Below are 22,981 nucleotides of genomic sequence, written 5' to 3'. Positions count from 1 at the left end.
CTTTGGCAGCTTCGACTGTGCAAGTGCTATGATAATTGCGTTGTGGTGGATTGAAACTTCCCGTTTCCTGAAGTGTCACAACAAGACAAGAAAACATCCATCGGGAAGGTGGGTGCTTGTCAGGATATCACTCTCTGTACAGTTCCACTGCCTGCGAACATTTTTCCTACCTTCAACAACAACAACTACAATAAAAGAAACATTATGCCGATGCAGTTTTAAGGAAGGACAGCCTTTACTGTATGCCTACTCTACACAACAGTATTTAAAAGGACTAAACTACTGTATTGAATGTACTCGTGCTTAAGAAACCAGTATTGGAATTAATGTTCTGCTAACTTACATTCCCCATAGATGACTAGCATTTCTACCTTCTCTTAGTTGGTGTACATTCTACTCACACAACTCTTCAACTGACGATGGTTGATGGAATGACAGGTGTGCATTCTGCTTATGTTTGCATTTGTCCTCTGTCAACATCAGCACGTGGATGTGTTCCATTACCTCGAGTAACTGCACTAAGCACTGGAAGTGTCAATGTTAATGTTGTGTTATGTAATTAATAATGTTGTGTTTCAGTGAATGTTACACTGTGATACATTTTTGAATAGGTCTTTATGAGAGGAAATGAATTACCAAATAAAAAATAAAGGGTGCCACTTAAAAAAGTCATACCGCTGTTAATATCTTTGTAAAAAACAAAGCTACAACGAAGGCAATCATGCTGATTGATGTCCCCCTGACGGCTAAAGAACATTTGCTTGAAACATTTTGTAATTTGCATCTGGACAAACAGTTATTTAGGGTGGTCAAAATAAATGGGACACTCTGTATGTTCCAAAATCCTGCTGCATATCAATGTTAATGATATGGACCTGTAATTTAGTAGATTACTCCTACTATCTTTCTTGAATATTGGTGCGACATGCACGACTTTCCAGTCTTTGGGTACGGATCTTTTGTCGAGCGAATGGCTGGATATGATTGTTAGAGGAACTATTGTATCAGCATACTCTGAAAGGAACCTAACTAGTATACAAGCTGGACTGGAAGATTTGCTTTTGTTATATGATTTAAGTTGCTTCACTACTCCAAGGATATCTACTTCTACGTTACTCAGGTTGTCAGCTGTTCTCGATTCGAATTCCAGAATATTTACTTCATCTTCTTTGGTGAGTTATACTCATGGAAAGTAGGTGTTTGAAAACAGTTTGACAGCTGCACGCCATTTTAATAATATGTGGCTGAAAATATTACATGGCTTCGTATGTACATAAAATCTCTCTCAGTTTTTGATAACCGTGTGAAATGAATGTCATATTTTTCATACATTAATTTCCTGTGTTCTTAGCTGCAATGTAAGATAGTTATTAGCATTTTTCTACAAAATGAAGCAGTAAAAATGCTGAAAAAGTCAAAATCTGAATATATGTAAATATCACTCAATGGAATGGCATTTTTACAGAAGTACTTTATGTATATTGAAGTTTTTAATTAGCAATAGTATATCAAAATTGACATTGCATATTTCTACCCAGTTTGACTTAGTTTTAATATCTGCTTCCTATTTCCACATCAGTAAGTTATTATACAGTCATAAAATCCAACTGCCAAATAAAGCAAATGAATTTTCCAATTTTCTTACATAAGAAACAAGAAATAATCTGAGCCAGGCACAAAGAAACCACTTAAACATAACCAGCTGAGAATGATGATGCAGCGACATTACAGAACCTGTAACTCAAAACTTGGTGCCAAAAAATATTCCAAAACTTTAAACAGAGAGACTAATTGCACCACATTACTTTGTCTATTGAACTAACACAATGAATTCACAGGGCAACTAAACACACTTACCTGAATTCAACTGTGGTTCCTGTGCATGACAAATAATATTTTTCAACTCCCACCAAAGCAATTTTGATCCAAACATGTGACGCATTCTGTCGCCAATGAACTTGAGGTATTTTTGCTTCAGTTCTTAGTGTTGGCATTGTATCCTGTACACTGTGTGGTGATCTTTCAGATGTGATCTCTGAAGATAGGTGAATGTCACTGCTACCATTGATACAGCTGTTATCTTTCACTTCTTCAATCAAAACACTGTCCTTAGAATCACATTCCAGTGACTCACTGTCATCTGACAGCTTATTCTCCTAAGGGATAAAAGGTATATGTTACTGAAAAACACTACCACAAGTTTTATGAGTACACTCCAGAAATATTCCATAACATTTATGCACACTATAGTTGTTCAGATTTCACAACCTCTGAAAAAGGATCACATAAAAATTGTTTGGAATAAGTTATTGAAATTATAGATTATGTTTGACTTTTTGATTGTGACTAAAAATAAAAAGTACCAAAGCACTCACTCATAAAAAGAATGGAACCAACTAAATTATTATAATGAAAATAGTGTAGTTGTATAGCTAAAATTTTATGGATGCAACTGAACTGTTTTCAGTACAATTTTGTATCATTTTTTGTGCAGAGAACTACTTAATTCATGGAGCAATGACAGGCATGGAAATCAGCATTATTTGCTTTAAAATAGAGTCCAGCAGCTCAATAATCTACAACAATATCAACATCTATACTCTGGAAACCACCATGAGTGCATAGCAGAGGGTATGTCCGATTGTACCAATTATTAGGGTTTCTTCCTGTTCCATTCAAATATGGGGTGCAGGAAGGATGACTGCTTGAATGCCTGTGTGTGTGTAGTAATTATTCGGATGTTATCCTCATGATCCCTATGTGAGCAATACATAGCGGGTTGTGGTATATTCCTAGAGTAAACATTTAAAGCAGGTTCTTGGAACTTTGTTAATAGACCTTCTTGGAATAGTTTGCGTATGTCTTCAAGAGTCTTCCAGTTCACTTCCTTCAGTATCTCTGTCACATTCTTCCATGGATTAAAGAAATCTGTGACCATTTGTGCTGCCCTTCTTTGTATATGTTCAATGTCCCCCGATAGTCTTGTCTGGTGAGGGTCCCACACATTTGAGCAATATTCTAGAACCAGTTGCGCAAGTGATTTGTGTGCAATCTCTTTCATAGACTCATTGAACTTCCCCAGTATTCTACCATTAAACCGATGTCTACCACCTGTTTTACCCACAACTGAACCTAAGTGATCATTCTACTTCATATCCCTACAAAGTGTTACACTCAGGTATTTGTTTAAGTTAGCCAATTCTAACAGCGGACCGAGAGAGGTGGCACAGTGGCTAGCACACCAGACTCGCATTCGGGAGGACGATGGTCCAATCCCACGTCCGGCCATCCTGATTTAGATTTTCCGTGATTTCCCTAAATCGCTCCAGGGAAATGTTGAGATGGTTCCTTTGAAAGGGCACCCCAGACTTCCTTCCCCATCCTTCCCTAATCTGATGAGACCGATGACCTAGCTGTCTGGTCTCCTCCCTCAAACAATCCTCTAACAGTGGCTCAGTGATATTATAGCCGTAAGATACTACATATTTTTCTTTCATGAAGTGTAAAACTCCACATTTCTGAACATTTAGAGCAAACTGCTAATTTCTGCACCATGTTAAAATATTTCCAACATCTTACTGAATATTTATGCAGCTTCTTTTAGAGAGAACTTCATTATAGATAACTGCATCACCTTCAAAAAGCCTGATCTTACTATTAATATGTCCGCAAAGTCATTAACGTACAACATGAACAACAAGGGTCCCAACACACTTCCTTAGGGCACAACTGAAGTTACTTCTACATCTGGCAATAACTCTCCATCCAAGATAACATGCTGCATTTCTCCCTACCAAAAAGTCCTCAATTCAGTCACAATTTTAACTTGATATCCCATACGATCATACTCTTAACAATAATTGCAGGTATGGTATTGAGTCAAATGCTTTTTGGGAGTAAAGAAACATACATCTACCTTGTTGCCTTGATTCCAAGCTTTCAGTATGTCGTGTGAGGAAAGTGACAATGGGGATTGACATGATTTGTGCTTTCAAAATCCATGCTGGCTGGCACTGAGGAGGTCATTCTGTTCATGATACCTCATTATGTTTGAGCTCAGAATATGTTCTAAGATTCTATAATAGACCAATGTCAAGGGTACTGGACGGTAGTTTTGTGGATCACATCTACTACCCTTCTTGTGACCTGTGCCTTTTTCCAAGAGCTGGGGAGGGTTTTTTTGTTTCAGGGATGCACAATAGATTACAGTTATAAGAGGGGCTAACTCAGCTACAAATTAAGTACACAATCTGACAGGGATTCCATCGGGCCCTGGAGCTTTGTTCAGTTTTAATTATTTCAGCTGTTTCTTAACAGCACCGACACTAATAGTTATTTCATTCATCTTTTGGATGGTACAAGAATTACATTTGTGCAATTCTCCTTGGTTTTCCTTTGTAAAGAAACAGTCGAAGATTATTTCAGCATTTGCTTTGCTACCCTCAATTTCAGTCCCTGTCTCATTTACTAGGGACTGGACACTAACTTTGGTGCCACTAACAACCTTTACATATGACCAGAATTTCTTTGGGTTCTGTGAAAGATCACTTGACAATATTCTGTTACAGAAGTCATTGAATGCATTTTTAATTGTTCTCTTGACAGCCAAATGCGTTTCATTCAGCATCTCTCTCTCTACAGCACTATGTTTTGTTTTATACCTATTACGTGGTAACCTCTGTTTCTTTAGAAGTTTCTTTACAGTGACTGTATACCATGGAGGTTCCCTCCCATTATGGACTATTCTACTGGGTACATATCTATCCAGTGCATGGTCAAATGTTCTTTCAAACTTGAGCCATGCTCCTGCCCTGTGCCGAAAGTTTCAAGTTCCTCATTGTGATATGACACTATTGACTTTTATCTAATTTAGTGAACATATATATCTTTCTGCTTGTTTTAGTTCTCCTTTGTACTTTGGTAACCAGTGTTGCCACAGCTCTGTCTTGGTCAGTAATACCAGTTTTGATGAGGACATCATCAAAGAGGTCAGGTCTCTAAGTTGCCATTAATCCAATATATTTCCATCATGGATGGGGTTTCTATCTATCTATTCCATGTAGTTTTCAGAGAAGGCATTTAATAAAGTTTCACAGGATGTCTTATCAAACCCATCACTAACAAAACTGTAATTTTTTCAAATGTTGGATGATTAAAGTCTCCACCAATGATTACAATGTTATTAGGGAACTTCCGTACAAGTGAAGTGAGGTTTTCTCTAAAGTTTTCAGTTACATCAGGAGATGAATCTGGTGGGTGATACTGAGTTGTGCCCAAAAACTCTCACAATCAGCTTCAATTTCTACGTTGGTCGATCTAAGTTTCTTGTCTACTGCAACAAATACACCATCTCCATTTCCCATCTGCCTATCCTTTCGATATACAGTTTAATTTTCCCCAAAAATCTCACTGCTATCAATTTCAGGTTTCAACCAATTGTCTGTACCTAATATTATGTAAGCTTCACTGCTTTTCATGAGCACTTCAAACTCTGGAACTTTGTTGCAAATGCTTCGGCAGTTTACCATTAGGATTTTAATACTCTCACCTTTGGGAGGCATTTCTTTCAATTTTACACTGATACTTCTGGGTTTCCTACAGCTACCGTTATCTGGATTGGATGGAGAGTTGCTGAATCTAAAAAGCCCTTGTGTGCACTCCACACACAGTCAGCTACCTGAACAGCAGGATCTGATGTGTAGTGCACATGTGTCTCATTTACAGGGACCCTACAGTTCTCAATGCTATGGCACAAGTCCAGGAAGTCACAGCCTAGCTTGTCACAGAACATTTGAAGTCTCTGGTTCTGTCCTTCCACTCGGCTCAGAACCAAAGGGCCATGATCAGTTCTGGGGACAATGATGTAAATTGTGAGCTTTGCTGAAACTCCATGAGCAAGGCTGGTCTTCTTGACCTTCTCTGCCAGTCACTGAAATGATCCACGAATTACTTCAGAGCCCACAAGACAGGCATCATGATGCTGGTGCACCACAATCTGCAGTTGGTTGTACCCTGTTCCCTCAATGGCTGGTGGAATAGCCTCTTCAACATGTTTAATGATGCCCTGGGCATTCATACGGAGAGCAACTAGTGTCCTTTCCTGTCCCTTGCTACCATTTCCCTAAGGGGTACCATCATTCGCTGTACGTATGAACTGCTGACAATTAATACACTCCTACCCTTTTGCAATTGCCTCCTCCTGACACCAGACAAAACAGGTTTCCTCAAAACAGGTAAAGTGAGTCCCACTGGCTCAGTTTCAGTGAAAGACGGCCCCTCAAACTTATTGATTAGGAAGATTGGTACAACACCTTGAGCCTTACTGGTCCCCGCCCACCCAGTACATCTACCATTGACACACCACTTGCAGTCAAGTGGACAATTAATGACAGATCTTGTATTTTCTGCAGGGGAGGCATGATTCATGGGAGAAGACAGTACTTGAGGTATGTCTGGTACAGGTACTGCAGATCACAACTCTCAGGAACTCTTTCAACACACCAATTTGCAGCAGCTGCCAATCATTTGGCAGCAGTTAGGGCAATTTCCAGCTGCTTACTACGTCAACCAACTCAGCCCGTGTTCGAGGATGGCATTCACAGTGGAGCTGCATTTTGGCTGGTGCAATGTTTTACAAGGCAGTGAACAAATAACTTTAAATTAAGCCTACAGATTATCTTTTAATCTTTTGAACTAAAAAGTTTCTAATTCCCTATGAGGATTGAAGCAAACACACAAAACAAGATTTCTATTAAGGCAAAAACTACTAGTTTACTAAAACATTTTGAGGTTAATTATGGTTGTTACAAACTTGAAAACAGAGTTAATTTATGATAAATGCAGATTATATCTTCTTTAAGGAAAAACTAAATGTGACACAGTACGTTAGCCAAAAAATCTGCTACAGTAACTAAATCACAAACACTGATTTCCTACAAATTGCGCATAGATTATGCAAAGAACAGTTATAGCTTCTGAAAATTCTCAAAAATGCATTTTTATCTTTGTTGATTTACAAAGCAGTTCAGGGTTGATGTAATCATTGGCAGAACTGTGAACCACAAACACTGATTTGCTTTGAAATAAATTAAGTTTCCAAACACTCTTACTGGTAACTTAGGAAAATATAGTTTTGTAAGCGTTTGAAAATTCTCAAAATAACCTACCATCAGATTAGAGAATGACTGTTTTGAACAAGAATAGGCCTACTGTTCTAAAAATTTTTAAAAGAGCAGAATTAAATTTAAGCCTTCAATTGATGATAACAGTACGAATTTATCATGGTACTCACGAACTTTTGAAATTTCACAACAGATCACAATACAAACAGGTACAGATACAATCAGTGAAACATTTCACAGGAATGATGCAAACAGTAAAATATTTGAATCTAGAAATTTAAATTGGCACACGATGTTGTACACGTGGTCTCACACAAAGGAAAATTCCAAAGTCATTTTTTAGATATAAATAAGTGTTCATATTGCACACATTTTTCACTTGGCTGATTCTGTGCATACTTCAACACTAGTATGTCAAAGAAGAAGAATGCAGTGTTAGTTTATCTTGATCAATATTGCTAATATGTTTCTGTAAGGGTGACATGAAAAAACAACGGAAGTCTTGAGCCTTGTGCACGTCTGTCAAACCTTTTTTGAACAGAATCAGTTATATATATGAATTGGTGCATTGTCAGCTCAGCTTTGAAGACAGCATTTGTACTAAATAACAACAAATGTAATATCAAAGGTGGTTTTTGGTCACCTAAAATGTACACATAATTCCTGTCTGTAACTAATTCTTACAGCACGGAAAGGACCAACAAAATACCAAGGAAATGCACACACAGTGTCACATAGTCCCCCTACACCCACCATCTTAATTACTGGAAATAAATAGAAATATAAGTTTTATCGGTGAATTTATGGTGTTGGGAGGCCATGTGTGTCTGTATTTGAATGCTGAAATAGAGTCAGGTTTCAGTGTAGCTGTGATGCAATTGTTTATTTAATTTATTTGTGCCTACATTATTTCTGTTTTATTCAGGTAAATGTATGACATACATAGGTGCCTCTATACATAAACAAAATAACAAGTGTGATGGCACAGTTTTAAGGCACTGAATTTGTATTTGGGAGAAGCACAGTTAAGCAGCCTGCCAAATCATCGAAATATAAGTTTTCCAACCTAATCTTTCTTCTTTTCCATTAATATATCTTTCTAACAAATTTCAGATTGGAATATCAACAATATTATGAAAAGGATATAGTGGTATTTACCATACAGATGACGAATGAGTTGCAGACAGGCACAGTGAAAAGACTGTCACACACTGAGCTTTTGGCCAAAGCCTTCTTCGGAACGGAAACACACAAACATTCACACAAGCAAGCACGTCTCAATCTTTTTGTTGTTCCTGTCTACAACTCAATGTGTCATCTTTACAGTGACTAGCAACCTATCTTTTCATTAATAATGTATTTATATGTATGTATGTCTGTCTGACTGTCTGCCTATATACAAGGTGCGAAACAAATACTAACAAAGAGATAGAGGAGCTGGCCAGTACTTACCTCAGATATCTTTATACTATATACCTCTTTACTTCTGTATGCATCCTCTTTGGTTTGAAGCTGGCACAGTACTTACAGTAGAATATCTTTGGCTTCCCTCTGACAACCATGCCTCCATCCTTGCTACCCTCCCTATTTTCCTTTCCCTTTTGCTTCATAACCTGAGTTGTGAGTAACTGAATCTTCTTTCCCTTCTTCCCTTTCTTTCCCCTCTCTCCTCCCCGATGAAGGAACATTTGTTCCGAAAGCTAGAAACGTAAATTTTCAGTTCTGTTTTATGTGTATCTATCGGCTGTACTGAGCTGAGGTAAATACTGGCCAGCCCCTCTACCTCTTTGTCAGTATTTGTTTCACATCTTTATATGAGATTTTCCATTAATCATTTATATACAAGGTGCCTAGCTCTAATATCTGTAAGAACTATGTTAACTTTGATGTTACGAAAACAGCATAGAAAAAGGTTTTTTGGCTCCAAAAGCTTACACTTTATTACATTTAAATTACATATTCCTTAAGAAAACTACAATGACCACTAGCATTTCTGAATATAGGTCTCCAGTATTTTTCGCATGAGAATAGAATACCTGTATGAGTCACACTTCAGCAATATAACTTTTGTGTAGATCTGACAAGACATTATGGATGAATAATACATTAAATGTGGGGATCTTTGTGTTGATGTTGTGGCCATTTGAACGATGTACCAACTTGGGTGTTTAGACCACTCTCCATGCCGAGGCAAGCAGCACATCATGTCTAGGTCAATCTACACAGAGTGTGGAAAAAGCTTCTGTATACTGCACATTTCACATGGTTGCAACAATAGCACAATAATCCCAATATTCGTCATACTTTCACTCCATAATTTCTCTTCCAATAGACAAAAGAATTATGTCACTGGCTTTTCTTGTATGAATCTGCAATTCTGGGAGTGAAAGAGGTTGGGCAGGTGCCACAATTGCCCCTTTTAAAAAAATGCTAACGACCACTGCATTTTTATAGCATGTCATCCACATGACTTTTCAGTCAGACAGCTGTTTTGGAAGTCAGCAAACTCTGAACTATATTCTTGCAGGTGATACAGTTAGTTGGAACACCCTATATGTTCAGTGATCCTGATTGTTTGAGAAGTCAAAATGAATTTAACACACTGCAACAGAATGCTTGCTGCTATGATGCTTCTGAATGACCAAAAACCTGGTTTCACAATGTGACTTGGACCCAAACCTTCCCTAGCAACAAGACAAAAGTCCAAGTTCAAGTTCAAGTTCAGATTTGGCACACTGCTTTAGGCTAAGACAACAAATGCGATTTTTCCAGGGGCATTTGAGCTGGGCATCTCAGTGCGTGTGGCCACACGATACTGGAACTCACACCGCTGGTACACAGGTGGGGCACATCTTCAAGTGTTGCATGCATCAAAATGTGCCCCAGCCTATCTCACAGCAGGAATTCCAGCAGCCTGAGTGGCCACATATGCAGTTTTTCATGTGGCATTCTGTCCATTGTGCGCTCCCAACCAGAACGTTTCAGTGTTGATGAGCAACATGAGTTATGTGGACAGTGAGCTGTTAATTCTGGAGGTACAAAAATATCCATGTATTTATGATATAAAGTGTGCAGACCATAATGAAGGTTGGGTCACGGCTAGCAGTTATTGAACAGAAAGGGAGAAAATTGAACTGAAACAAAGAAATAAAGCTGATAGGTACAAAACTATACAAAACTATATTTGCAAGAAGTTTCTTCTTCATATTTTGGTTAGGACAACCATTTATGATTTACTCCTTACAGCAGTTCTGCCAAGGCACTGATCCATGATCATGACAGAAATAGTCTGAGAAATGGTGTCTGGAAAACTTTCTATTTGTGTTACCTCCAGTCCCATAGGCGACTTGTTTAATAGACATGTCAGTGTGTCCTCGGAGTTGTAGTCATCCACAATCCTCACACAACTGTGAAGCACACAATATGTTGTAAGTATAATGTCAACAAATTTAACACTCACATCTATCACCTGATGCAAAATCTACAATTTACCAGCTAAAAGGCATTAAAGAAAAAGTCTAGCTCTTGAGAAGCTGTTGGTGGGGGTTTTAGTTGTCTAGTATTTTTCTGGGAAAGATCTTAGGAGGTTTTCACAGAGGTCAAATTCCTTATCAGCCACAAATACAAGTGGAAAAGATGTACAAGTAGGTCCGTTTGCAAGTGGTTTCGGCTGAGGCAAATTTCATATCTTGTGTGTAAATTTTTTTATCCAGATCATTTGCTTTGAACAAAATTCGTGGTCTCAACCCCCCACATCAACATATCTGTAACAGTAATTGCTATCTTCCAAGCTACTAGAACAATGAAAAAGTTCTGACCACTGTGTTTGTTTTAGATATGTCAGTTTTCACTACAGATAGCAGTTTTTCAAATGAATTATCTACTATGATAATACTCACAAAATACATCGGTATATTCCTAATGTAGAAAAATGAACTTTCCCTTTGTTGACATGTTACAGGGTAGATTAATCATTTCCTCTGCTGGCTTTGACTTCAACAGAAACAAGCGAGTAATAAACACAGTGTAAAACCTGAATTGCTATTCAATGAAACACTGTTCATTGGTGTTCTCGAGAAGTTGCTTCTCCAGCATGTGTATTGTACATCTGACTGCTAACGCCTGGCACTTTTTCCTGCTGTGTGTGGCCGGCATACTTGCTCAGATCCTGACTGCAATTTTTCCAGCTCTACTTCTATTGGAGAAATTGCTTGTGTGGCCATACCCTTAAACTGTTTAGACAGTATAACTGAAGATTTTATTTTGAGCGGATTAAGCTAATGTTACCAAAACATGAGAAGAAAGAAGTGAAGTAATGTAAGGACGTAACATCCTATCAAAATCAAGGTCACTAGAGAGACTACTAAAGCATGAAATGCATGGGGAAGAAAATAAGCCATGCTCTTTTCAATGGAACCGTTTTTCCTTTTTTCTTTAGCGATTTATGAACACCATAAAAGCATTAATCTGGATACCAAATGGGGTTTTGCATCCTACTCTCCTCGAATGTTAGTCCAGTGACTTATCCACCGTGCCACCTTATTTGGTGATGAGCTGACATGCTTGCACATGTAGATCTTGATACAGGTGGCACAATGTCAGTCTTCAACACATTTACTTTAGCTATTTGTAGTCTTACAATCTAACCACAATTTTTGTCCACATTTGTTGACTCATAGGAAAACAGATGCCTTAGAACTGCATACTAACTTAATGCATTGCAGTAACACACAAATCTTGCATGTTAAGAATAGTTACACATAACATTGTAGACCAGTTTTTCTAGAGAATCAGTGTTTACGTAATTTAGTAACCATTTGTACATATGGATAGGCAAAAAGCATCTTCTTACTACTACACTGACATTGTGATTATTCGACCAGGTTAACATCTGTACTGTTTCTAACTTTGGGTTCTGAGTAGCATTTTCCTCACAATGCTACCTTTTCAGTAGTTCTTTATCACACCTCTCCTGCTTTGAGCTCCCAAAGAACCAAATTTTGGTTCTAAAAGATTAAGGTCATCACCACTTCTTTAAAATTTCAGTTGTTCTGCCATAGGACTTAGTTTTTTGATCATTGTTAAAGAAATGTTTTATCTTTCTGTATATTATGTGTAATCCACAAAATAAGAAAGCTGTGTCAATAACAGAAGAAATTATTGAATCAAGTTATGAATGATAGTGAGAGTTGACTTCATTAGCATGTTGCTAAGACAAAATGCTGACACTCATACCAGGATAATCAACAACTGGAAAGGTCTCTTGATCTGAAAATTTCTTAATTTTCACACCCATGTGTGGATGAACATGGTTTGCTTTAGTCATCAGTCTTCTGACTGGTTTGATGTGGACTGCCACGAATTCCTCTCCTATCTCAGAGAAGCACTTGCAACCTATGTCCTAAATTATTTGCTGGAAGCATTCCAATCTCTGCCTTCCTCTACAGTTTTTGCTCTCCACAGCTCCCTATAATACCACGGAAGTCATTCCCCGATGTTTTAACTGATGTGCTGTCAACCTGTCACTTCGCCTTGTCAGTGTTTTCCACATTTTCCTTTCCTCTCCGATTCTGTGCAGAACCTCCTCATTCTTTGCCTTATCAGTTCACATAATTTTTAACATTCATCTATAGCTCCACATCTCAAATGCTTCGATTCTGTTTCCCCACAGTCCATGTTTCACTACCATACACTGTTGCGTTGCAAATGTACGTTCTCAGAAATTTCTTCCTCATCTATCTTTGATACTAGTAAACTTCTTTTGACCAATAATGCCCTATTTGCCAGTGTTAGTCTTTTGATGTCCTCCTTGTTCTGTCCATCTTTGGTTACTTTGCTACCTACGTAGTAGAATTCTCATTTCTGCTACTTTTCATTACTTTCATCTTTCTCCAATTTACTATTAATCCACATTCTGAAATCATTAGACTGCTCATTCCATAACAGATCATGTAGTTCTTCATTTTCACTCAGGATAGCAATGCCATCAGTGAATCATATCATTAATATCCTTTGACCTTGAATTTTAATTCCACTCCTGAATCTTTCTTTTATTTCCACTCCTGAATCTTTCTTTTATTTCCATCATTGCTTCTTTGATATACAGATTGAACAGTGGGGGCAAAAGACTACATCCCTTTTTAACCTGAGCACTTCCTTCTTGGTCGTCCACTCTTATTATTCCCTCCCAGCTCTTGTACATATTGTATATTACCCATCTCTCTTTTACATTGTCAAACGCTTTTTTCAGGTTCACAAGTCCTTGAATTTCTTTTAGTCTTGCTCCCATTATCAAGCACATCATCAGAATTGTCTCTCTGATGGCTAAAACTTACCTAAAGCCAAACTTATTATCATCTAACACATCTTCAATTTTCTTTTCCATTCTTCTGTATATTATTCTTGTAAGCAACTTGGATTCTTGAGCTGTTAAGCCGATTGTGCGATAATTCTTGCACTAGTCATTTCTCACAGTCTTCAGAATTGTGTGGATGACATTCTACCGAAAGTCAGATGGTATGTTGCCAGACTCAATCTACAAATCAATGTGAACAGTCGTTTTGTTGTCACTTGTTTTTAGAAAGTCCGATGGAAAGTTATCTATCCCTTCTGCCTTATTTGATCTTAAGTCCTCCAAAGCTCTCTTAAATTCTGATTCTAATACTGGATCCCCTCTCTCTTCTAAATTGAGTCCTGTTTCTTCTTCTATTACGCCAGAAAAATCTTCCCCTTCATACAGGCCTTCAATGTACTCTTTCAACCTATTCGCTCTCTCCTCTGCATTTAACAGTGGAGTTCACATTACCACCCTGACTTTTATTTTCACCGAAGGTTGCTTATGACTTTCCTATGTGCTGAGTCAATCCTTCCGACAATAATTTCTTTTTCAATTTCTTCACATTTTTCATGCAGCCATTTCATCTTAGCTTCCCTGCACTTCTTATTTATTTCATTCCTCAGCGACTTGTATTTATGTATCCCTGAATTTCCCTGAATATTTTTGTACTTTCTTCTTTCTTTGATCAACTGAAGTATTACTTCTGTTAGCCATGGCTTCTTCACAGTGATCTTCTTTGCATCTATGTCTTTCTTTCCAACTTCTGTGACTGCTCTTTTTAGAGATGTCCATTCCTCTTCAACTGTACTGCCTACTGAGCAATTTTTATTGCTGTATCTACAGCCTTAGAGAACTAACTTCAAGCACATCTCGTCATTCCTTAGTACTTCCGTATCCCACTTCTTTGCACACTGATTCTTCTTGACTGATCTCTTAAACTTCAACCTACTCTTCATCACTACTATATTGTGATCTGAGTCTATATCTGCTCCTGTGTAGGCCTCATAATTTAGTATCTGATTTTGAAATCTCTGTCTGACCACGATGTAATCTAACTGAAATCTTCCCGTATCACCTGGCCTTTTACAAGAATACCTCCTCCTCTGATGATTCTTGATCAGAGTAATCACTGTTACTAGCTGAAATTTATTACAGAACTCAATTAGTCTTTCTCCTCTCTTTCTTCTACTCCTCTTAAAACTGCATTTCCAGTCCCCCCATGACTATTAGATTATCATCTCCCTTTACGTACTGTATTACCCTTCAATATCCCCTTATATTTTCTCTACCTCTTCATCTTCAGCTTGTGATATCGGCATGTATACCTGAACTATCATTGTCAGTGTTGGTTCGCTGTCGATTCTGATAAGAACAACCATATCACTGAACTGTTCACAGCAACGCACTCTCTACTCTACCCTCCTATTCATAACAAATTCTAGTCCCGTTATACCATTTTTTGCTGCTGCTGATATTATTCTATACTCACCTGACCAGAAATCCTTGCCTTCTTTCTGTTTCACTTCACTGACCCCTACTATATCTAGACTGAGCCTTTGCATTTCCCTTTTCAGATTTTATAGCTCCCCTACCATATTCAAGCTTTTGATATTCTAACCCCCCCCCCCCCCAACTCGTAGAATGTTTTCCTTTTGTTGGTTATTCATACTTTCTATCATGGTCACCTCCCCCTTGGCAGTCCCCACCTAGAGATCCGAATGGGGGACCATTCTGGAATCTTTTGCCAATGGAGAGATCATCATGATACATTTTCAATTACAGGCCACATGTCCTGTGAATGCACATTGTGTGTCTATAATGCAGTGTTTTCCATTGACTTCTGCATCCTCATGCCACTGATCATTGCTGATTCTTCTGCCTTTAGGGCCAGTTTCCCACCCCAAGGACAAGATAGTCTGAACCTCTGTCCGCTCCTCCACCCTCTTTGACAAGGCTGTTGGTAGAATGATGGTGACTTCTTATGCTGGAAGTCTTCAACTTCTAATGCTAATTATTAATCAAAATTTAAGCAGTGGTGGGTTTTGAACCCGGGACTGAGGATGTTTTGATTACTAATCAAAGATGCTACCCCCTAGACTACAGAACATATATGTTTAGGAAAGATGCAGTTGTCCAATATCTTGCAAATTTACATTTTGAGACACTGGTTGTTTACATGTGATACCTTCTCATCTTTCTCTGAAGAATTTCACCATTACTTGATGTGGGTGTACAACAGAAACATTCAATTACTATTTTAGGCATACCTTAAATAAGTATCTTCACTCAGATGATCTTCCATTCTGATTCTGTATTTGTCTTGATAATTGTACCTTTACCACTAACCCCTTCCTTTTTCCATCTGCATATAGCCCAAGAGGATAACGACGACAGGTAAACCTTTGTATTAGCTCTAATTTCTTGAGTCTTCTCACTGTAGTCATTTTGCAAGACATATGTGGGACAGTACTATGCTTTCCCATTCTTCTCAGAATGTTCTCTCTCACAGTTTCACAGTAAATGTCTCCATGATGTAAATGATCCTGTGATGAAACATGCCCCTTCACATTGGATCTTCTTTACCTCTTCTGTTAATCCTACCAGAAAAGGTCCCAGACTGATGAGCAATATTCAAGAATCTGTGGAGCAAGTGTTCTGTAAGCCAGTTCTTTTGTAGATGATGTATATTTTCTTTGAGATTTTTGCTATGACTCTCAGTCTAGCATATGCTCTTCCTACTATTTGTTTTATACAGCTATTCCACTTAAGGTTGCACTGGATAGTTACTCTTAGATATAATACATTAGAAACTGTTTCCAGCAATCGATCATCGACAGTTTAGTTCTGAAATACTGGATTTTTTTTTCTATGTAAGTGCAATAGGTTTCATTTATTTACATTCTGGGTCAACTGCTAGTCCCTTCAGCAATTCTCTACATTTTGTTTTGCATATTGCTACAGCCTTCTGACATTGCTACCTTCTTATAGATAACTGAATCATCTGCAAACAACTTTATGGAGCTTCTGATGTTTTCTCCTAGACCCTTTATATAACACTAATGGTCCTATCACACGTCCTTTGGATATTCCAGAAATTTTGTTCCATTAAGGGTGGCTTGTTGAGTTATATCTGCAGCAAGGAAGTCTTGAATCCAGTCGAAATCTGATCTGATACTCAAGACGCTCATATTTTTTTTCACTAAATCACAGTTTAGGACTGTTTCAAATGCTTTCGTGAAGTTAACGAACATGGCACCAACCTGGGTGGTGATGTCTACAGTGCTACAGATCTGATGGAGAAACAGAGACAGCAGAGTTTTGCTAGATATCTGTTTACAGAGTCCTTGATGATTTTTATAGAGGTGATTCTTGCTCTCCAAAAACTTCATAATACGTGAACATAAAACATGTTCCATAATTCTATAAAAGACTGATGCCACCAATATAAGCCTTAAATATGTGCACCTGTCTGATGACCCTTCTTGAAAACAGGAATGGTATGCACTTTTTTTCCAGTTGCCATGCCCCATTTACTGCTCAAGCGACCTATGATACACTGCTGCAAGAAGGGGAGCAAATTCTTTCACATAATGTCACTAGAATCTCACAGGTATCTCACACAGTCCACAAGCCTTTCTACTACTAAGCAGTTGTTAGAAGATGTGCTAAAAAGTAATGCCTCAGAATTTTTCATGTGAAAGCCTTTATAGCTTTCTAAGCAAAGCAAACATTATTAACATTCTACATATTTATTATCCATGGGTACAAATTTATATCTTAACATAATCACCCTGGCAACAAACATGTTTCTCTCAATGGGACACAATTTGCTGTTGCTATCACTGTAGAATCTGTTGTTGAAGCCACACCCTCATCTGTCCTTGCACTGCTTCATCACTGTCGAAATGAATTTTTTGAAGGTGTTTTATAAGTTTTGGAAATAGATGAAAATTAGATGGGGCAAAGTCAGGTCTGTATGGAGGATGATTAATCACAGTGAATGCGGGGCGTTGGATTGTTGTAGTTGTCATAGTGCTTGTGTGTGGTCTGGAGTGGCCATACTGAAGGAAAGGGTGCACTATGTGTGGACAACCTCTTCTGCAGTTGGAAACTGCTTTACAGCATGCTGTTATGCTATTTTTCATTTTGTTCAGCTTGAATAAGGCTATTGGTCTTATGGATGGCCTCTCAATTCAGGTGACTGGTATCACTGGTGATGACAAGAGACACAATCTGTAGTTGGCTGCACACAATGCATTCAACAGCAGTCAGAAGAACCTCCACCACATTTCGAAAAGGACTTGCTGACAAACACAGACAGTCCAAAATGGACTTACTTTCTGATGACCTAGCTTCTTTTTCCCTGAGGAGCTCTCAATAATGAGTAACTTCTTCAGCAACACAAGTCTAGAACTTGCAGAAAGAATGGCCATTGTCCCAAGATGTTAGGAGGCTTATGCTGGTTTAGTTGTACTGTCAGAAACGTAACACTTCATATTGGCTGTTAAGGTGCATACGGCCATGATCCATATTCACTCTCCAACTATAGATCAGTAGATCAGTGGGCTCTAAAACTGGATCACACTAACTTGTTAATATCTATATACACATTCAATATCTCTGATGACGCCATTGATATGGGGCCCACACACACTTCTGGAACATTCTAAGATAGGGTGCGCAATTGTTTTGTAAGCAATGTCATTTGTAGATGGACTGCATTTTCCAGTATCACATGAGAAATATGCTCGGATGAGAGGCATGAGTGTTTTATAACATTTAACAATGAGATAATCAGAAATGGAGCACTAACTCAATAAGGGAAGGAGCTCAGTCATTTCACTTACACAGGAATTTTTCTGGCATAACCTAAATTGATTTAGGGAAGCCTAGGAAAATCGAATCTGGAGGTCCATACAAGAACTCAAACTCTACTCCTTTTGTCCCTGAAAGTGCTATCTAATAGCTGTGAACCTACAATTATATTGAGACACGACACCCCCCCCCCCCCCCCCCAAAAAAAGAAAGAGCAGATCTTTGTTATAAGAATTTATTAATGGACCTTTTTACAAAATTCCTTCAGCAGTCACCTTCAAAGTACTCTACATTAGATGTGATGCACTTGTAAAGTCTTTTTTCCCACTGTTTGAAGCATGCCTGGAACCCTTCAATTGTTATATTGTCCATTGCTCTTTGCAAAGCTGTTTTTACTGCCCCCACGTCATCATAATGCTTCCCTTTGAACATTTTTTTTTCATTCGCAGGAATAGGAAAAAGTTGCATGGGGCTAGGTCTGGCAAATATGGAGGGTGGGGAATGACAGTCCATCCCTGAGAAGCCAAATAGTGGGTCACTCTTAAGGCCGTGTATGCAGGAGCATTGTTGTGATGAATCAACCAGTCAACTGACTGCCATAATCTGAGCATTTCCTCCACACACCTTCTCGCAGATGTCTTAAAACTCCAAAATAATACTGCTGGGTAGCAATCTGGCCAGGGGGTACAAATTACCAATTCCAAAAAGACAATGGTCATCATCTTCACATTCAACCTCACTTGCTTTGCTTTTCTCGGTTGGGAGTCCTCCCCAGGCTTGATGCTTTTTTGGTTTACCCGTAGTAAAAACTCTCATCACCTGTAATGACTTTGTTCAAAAAGTATGGATTACTTTCAGACTCCATTTTCAAGTCCTGGAACACATCAGTTTTTGGCCCTGTGTGAGAAGGCGCAGAACAAATTTAGCAGCAACATGTCTCAAGTGCAAATCCTCACTCAAAATCTGCTGGCATGCTTGCCTCTGCTGAAATTTGGAGGATCATGAAACGATGATCCTGGTTGAATTTTTGGTAGATTTTTCTCAGTGTTTTTCTAGTTTCATTATGTTGCAAGGTTTCCGAATGAGATTGGTCTTCAACACTCATCCCACCATGTTGAAAGCACCAAAAGCAGTCAAAAACTTGTGTGCAGCCCATAGAATTCTTCTGGGAAGTCTCTTGGAAGCATTTGGTGACACTCCGTTGCTGATCTTTTACACAAGAAACAAAACTTCACTGACATTCTTTATTCTTTTAAAGTTGCCATGACAACTTGGCAACCAGAACACGTCCAACAAGCAGAGAAACACAACACTATATTCACCCACACATTGACACCATCTGATCTGTACCTTTGTTTTCTGGAGATCTATATTAACCTCATCTAGTAGGAGAACTTTGCACTATGTTTATGAATGGCAGTGGCCTCTTCCCCCCCCCCCCCCCCCCCCCCCCTGCCCCCAACACCCAAGGAATTGAAGGAAGGTGCAGTGTGTGTAATTTCCAATCATTCTGAGACCATGACACACATTTTATTAAATAATGGCTACTGCTGGACACCCGTAATTACTTTCATCTACAAGGAAATTTCTTTCTTGTTTGAATCATTGAATCAGTTAATTACAATGTCCATGGAAGGATAAGCCACATGCAGTGGTTAAAGGCCTTGATTCAACTAAGAAGTCACGGAAATGTACACTTCAACTGCAATGTCATCAATGACAATATGCCATACAGAACTTGATAACTGGAGGATTTCCACAGTTTGTAGTATATGAACATTGTTGAACATGTGATAAGATATTACACCTCAAATAACAAAACTTTGGAATTGATAGTTGAAGTGGTGAGCAGAAAGTTTCCTGGTGAGCAGTCATGCAGAGAATCCTGAAAAACAGGCTACACAGTGAGCATGTAGGGCTTAGGAGGGGGGTGGGAGGGGGGGGGGGGGGGGGGGGGGGCAGCGACCCACTAGATGGCGACTGATCTCTGTCACCAGACTCACTGACATGCAAATCACAAAGTTATTTTACTTGAAGTATAGATCAGTTGCGGACAATGGACTATAGCTCAATTAAATCAAAAAGTCACACTACTGTCTTACAGCCCAGCCAGAAACAGATCAAACAATACAACATTTTTGCAATGTGATAGACCTGTATTTTGTTATGAGAAATGACTAACAGAAATATGACAAAAATACACATATAATAACTGTGATTGAAAAATTAAATTCTAATTTAATTTCATTTTTCTAAAAACTGTTTCAAAATTTAATGTTTTCATAAAAATATAAAATGCTGGTTCACTAACCTTCAGTAGACAATCCATGAAGGCGTAGAAATCCTCATCATCCATTTCAAATTCATTAAAATCAAATAATGGTGTCTTCATGTCATCCTGAATTTTTGCACCGTATGGTACTAGCTGATTGTTTTGAAGTCCTACCAGTACATCACCTGGCTTATTTATCAACTTATCCAAATTATCATCATCATCATCATCATCATCAGAAGCAGCAGCAGCAACATACTGGCTGTTTATATCAGTACCATGATCTTTATTTAGTCCTTTATTTTTAGCTTTTTTTCTACTTTCCACACTAGATGACTGCTGCTTTGTAAGAACACAACTATCAAACAAGTGCTTCTCACTTTCACTAAGTTGAGCAAGTCCACGTTGAACTAATTTTTTATTGATTATTGGTTCTTCAGTATCTTCGTCATCAATCAAAATCACTCTGTATTTATGACCTCCTGTTACTGTCGCTCCATTTTCTTTCTTCTCACACACCTATTTTAACAGAGCAAATTTGAGCTGCTGGTTCAAGATACAGTGAATAGTTTGCTGAACTTCAATAATCTTAACATAGATGGAGAAAATATTGTTTTGGCTAAAGCAGTTAGCAACCAATTAATAACAATACTTTAACATCAAGGAAAAGTAAAATTTAGGTATGCTCCTCACATGACTTGGACAGCACAATAACACTAATACGCACATTACACTAATATGGGAAGGGGTTGGTTGGTTTGTTGGTTGGATTAAAAGAGGGAGAATGGGACGAAACGATGAGGTGATCAGTGCCATGTTCCGAATAAAACAAGCCACAAGTGTGGGAATAAAACAACCAAGACTGACAAATCAGAACAGAATGAAAGGAAAAACCACAAGAATGATGAGGGGCAATAAACATATAAATGGACAAAAGGCGACAAGAAAACAACAGAAATGCAACAAATGGAATGAAGAGATTAAAACAACAAAGCAGATTACCATGGCTGACTGACCATGAGAATAAGAAAGGAGAAGCCAGCCACTCTGTAACATATTAAAACCTCCACTCAAGAAGCACTAGGGTGGAGGACACAGAGGGACAAAGGACATGTGCTAAAACTTAGATCAAGTGATAAAACCCACCCTCAAGAATAAAACGTAAAACTAAATCAGCCGATGAGGCGTTGTCAGATAAAATTAGTGGCAACAAGTGCGGTTACCCAAGATTTCGTCGCTGGGCAGTCAAAGTGTGACAGTGCACCAGAATATGGGCCACTGTCAACTGGGCGCCACACCGACATTCAGGTGGGTCTTCACCGCGCAGGAGGTAACCGTGGGTCGCCCAAGTGTGGCCAATGCGAAACCAACAGAGGACAACTGATTCCCTGTGAGAGGCCCGCATGGAAGTCTTCCACACATTTACAGTCTCCTTAATGATAAGCAGTTTGTTGTGTGTACTGTTAAGCCATTCTGTCTCCCAAAGCCGAAAAACTCTACGGCGTTAAGTCAGAACACTGGTCGGTTCAGAGATGCCCATCTCCAGAAGCAGTTTCTCCGCATAGCCTGTTTGGCCAGCCTATTGGCAGGTTCATTGTCTGGGATTCCGAAGTGACCTGGGGTCCACACAAACACAACTGAATGACTGGACCGTTCCAGGGCATAATGGACTAGTGGATGGACGCTACCAAAGGATGACGAGGGTAACACTGATCGATAACTTGTAGACTGCTAAAGGAGTCAGTACACAGGAGAAATGACTCACCTGGGCATGGGAAAATGTGCTCAAGAGCACTAGATATGGCCGCCAACTCTGCAGTGAAAACACTGCAGCCATCTGGTAAGGAGTGCTGTTCTATATGTCCTCCATGAACATAAGCAAAGCCAACGTGACCATCAGCCATTGAGCCATGGAAATGTGGGTTAGAGCCCCAGACTGCGCCTTGCGGATGGCTCTGTAGTCGCCGCTCAGCAACACCAGTACTGGTGGAGCAGTATGAAATGCAGAAGTCGTCTGCATACAGAGAAGGCGGGACAGATGGCCCTACAGCTGTTGCTAGACCATTAATGGTCTCCTGGATATGGATGGAACTATGGGAGGCACCAACTTGGACACGGAAAGTATGGAGCAACAGGAAATTCTGGATAAAAACCGGGAGCAGGCCTCAGAGACTCCACCCGTATAATGTGGCAAGGATATGATGTCGCTAGGTGGTGTCATACGCTTTGCGAAGATCAATAAAGACGGCAACAAGGTGTTGGCATCTGGAAAAGGCTATTCAGATGGCAGACTCAAGGAACACGAGATTAACAGTGGTAGAGTGCCCCTGGCAGAAGCCATCCTGACATGGAGCCAGTAGGCCACGTGACTCCAGGACTCAACCCAACCGCTGACACATTATACGTTCCAGCAGCTTACAAAGAATGTTGGTGAGG

General features: G+C 39.0%; 1 protein-coding gene across 1 annotated transcript in view; it reads right to left on the bottom strand.

The window, feature by feature from the left end:
* Nucleotides 1-22,981, bottom strand: part of LOC126457495 (putative ATP-dependent RNA helicase TDRD12) — a 449,051-nt gene that overhangs the window by 35,782 nt on the left and 390,288 nt on the right. Inside the window, exons 24-25 of the mRNA XM_050093799.1 lie at nt 20,585-21,064; nt 1,858-2,156 (exon numbers count right to left, since the gene is read on the bottom strand). Of these exons, the coding sequence (XP_049949756.1) occupies nt 1,858-2,156; nt 20,585-21,064 (779 nt within the window). The remainder of the gene's footprint in view (nt 1-1,857; nt 2,157-20,584; nt 21,065-22,981) is intronic.

This window comes from Schistocerca serialis, chromosome 2 (genome assembly GCF_023864345.2).
Source record: "Schistocerca serialis cubense isolate TAMUIC-IGC-003099 chromosome 2, iqSchSeri2.2, whole genome shotgun sequence".
Lineage (NCBI taxonomy): Eukaryota > Metazoa > Arthropoda > Insecta > Orthoptera > Acrididae > Schistocerca > Schistocerca serialis.
Note: the sequence above shows the minus strand (reverse complement) of the source record. Positions and strands in the feature narration are given on the sequence as shown.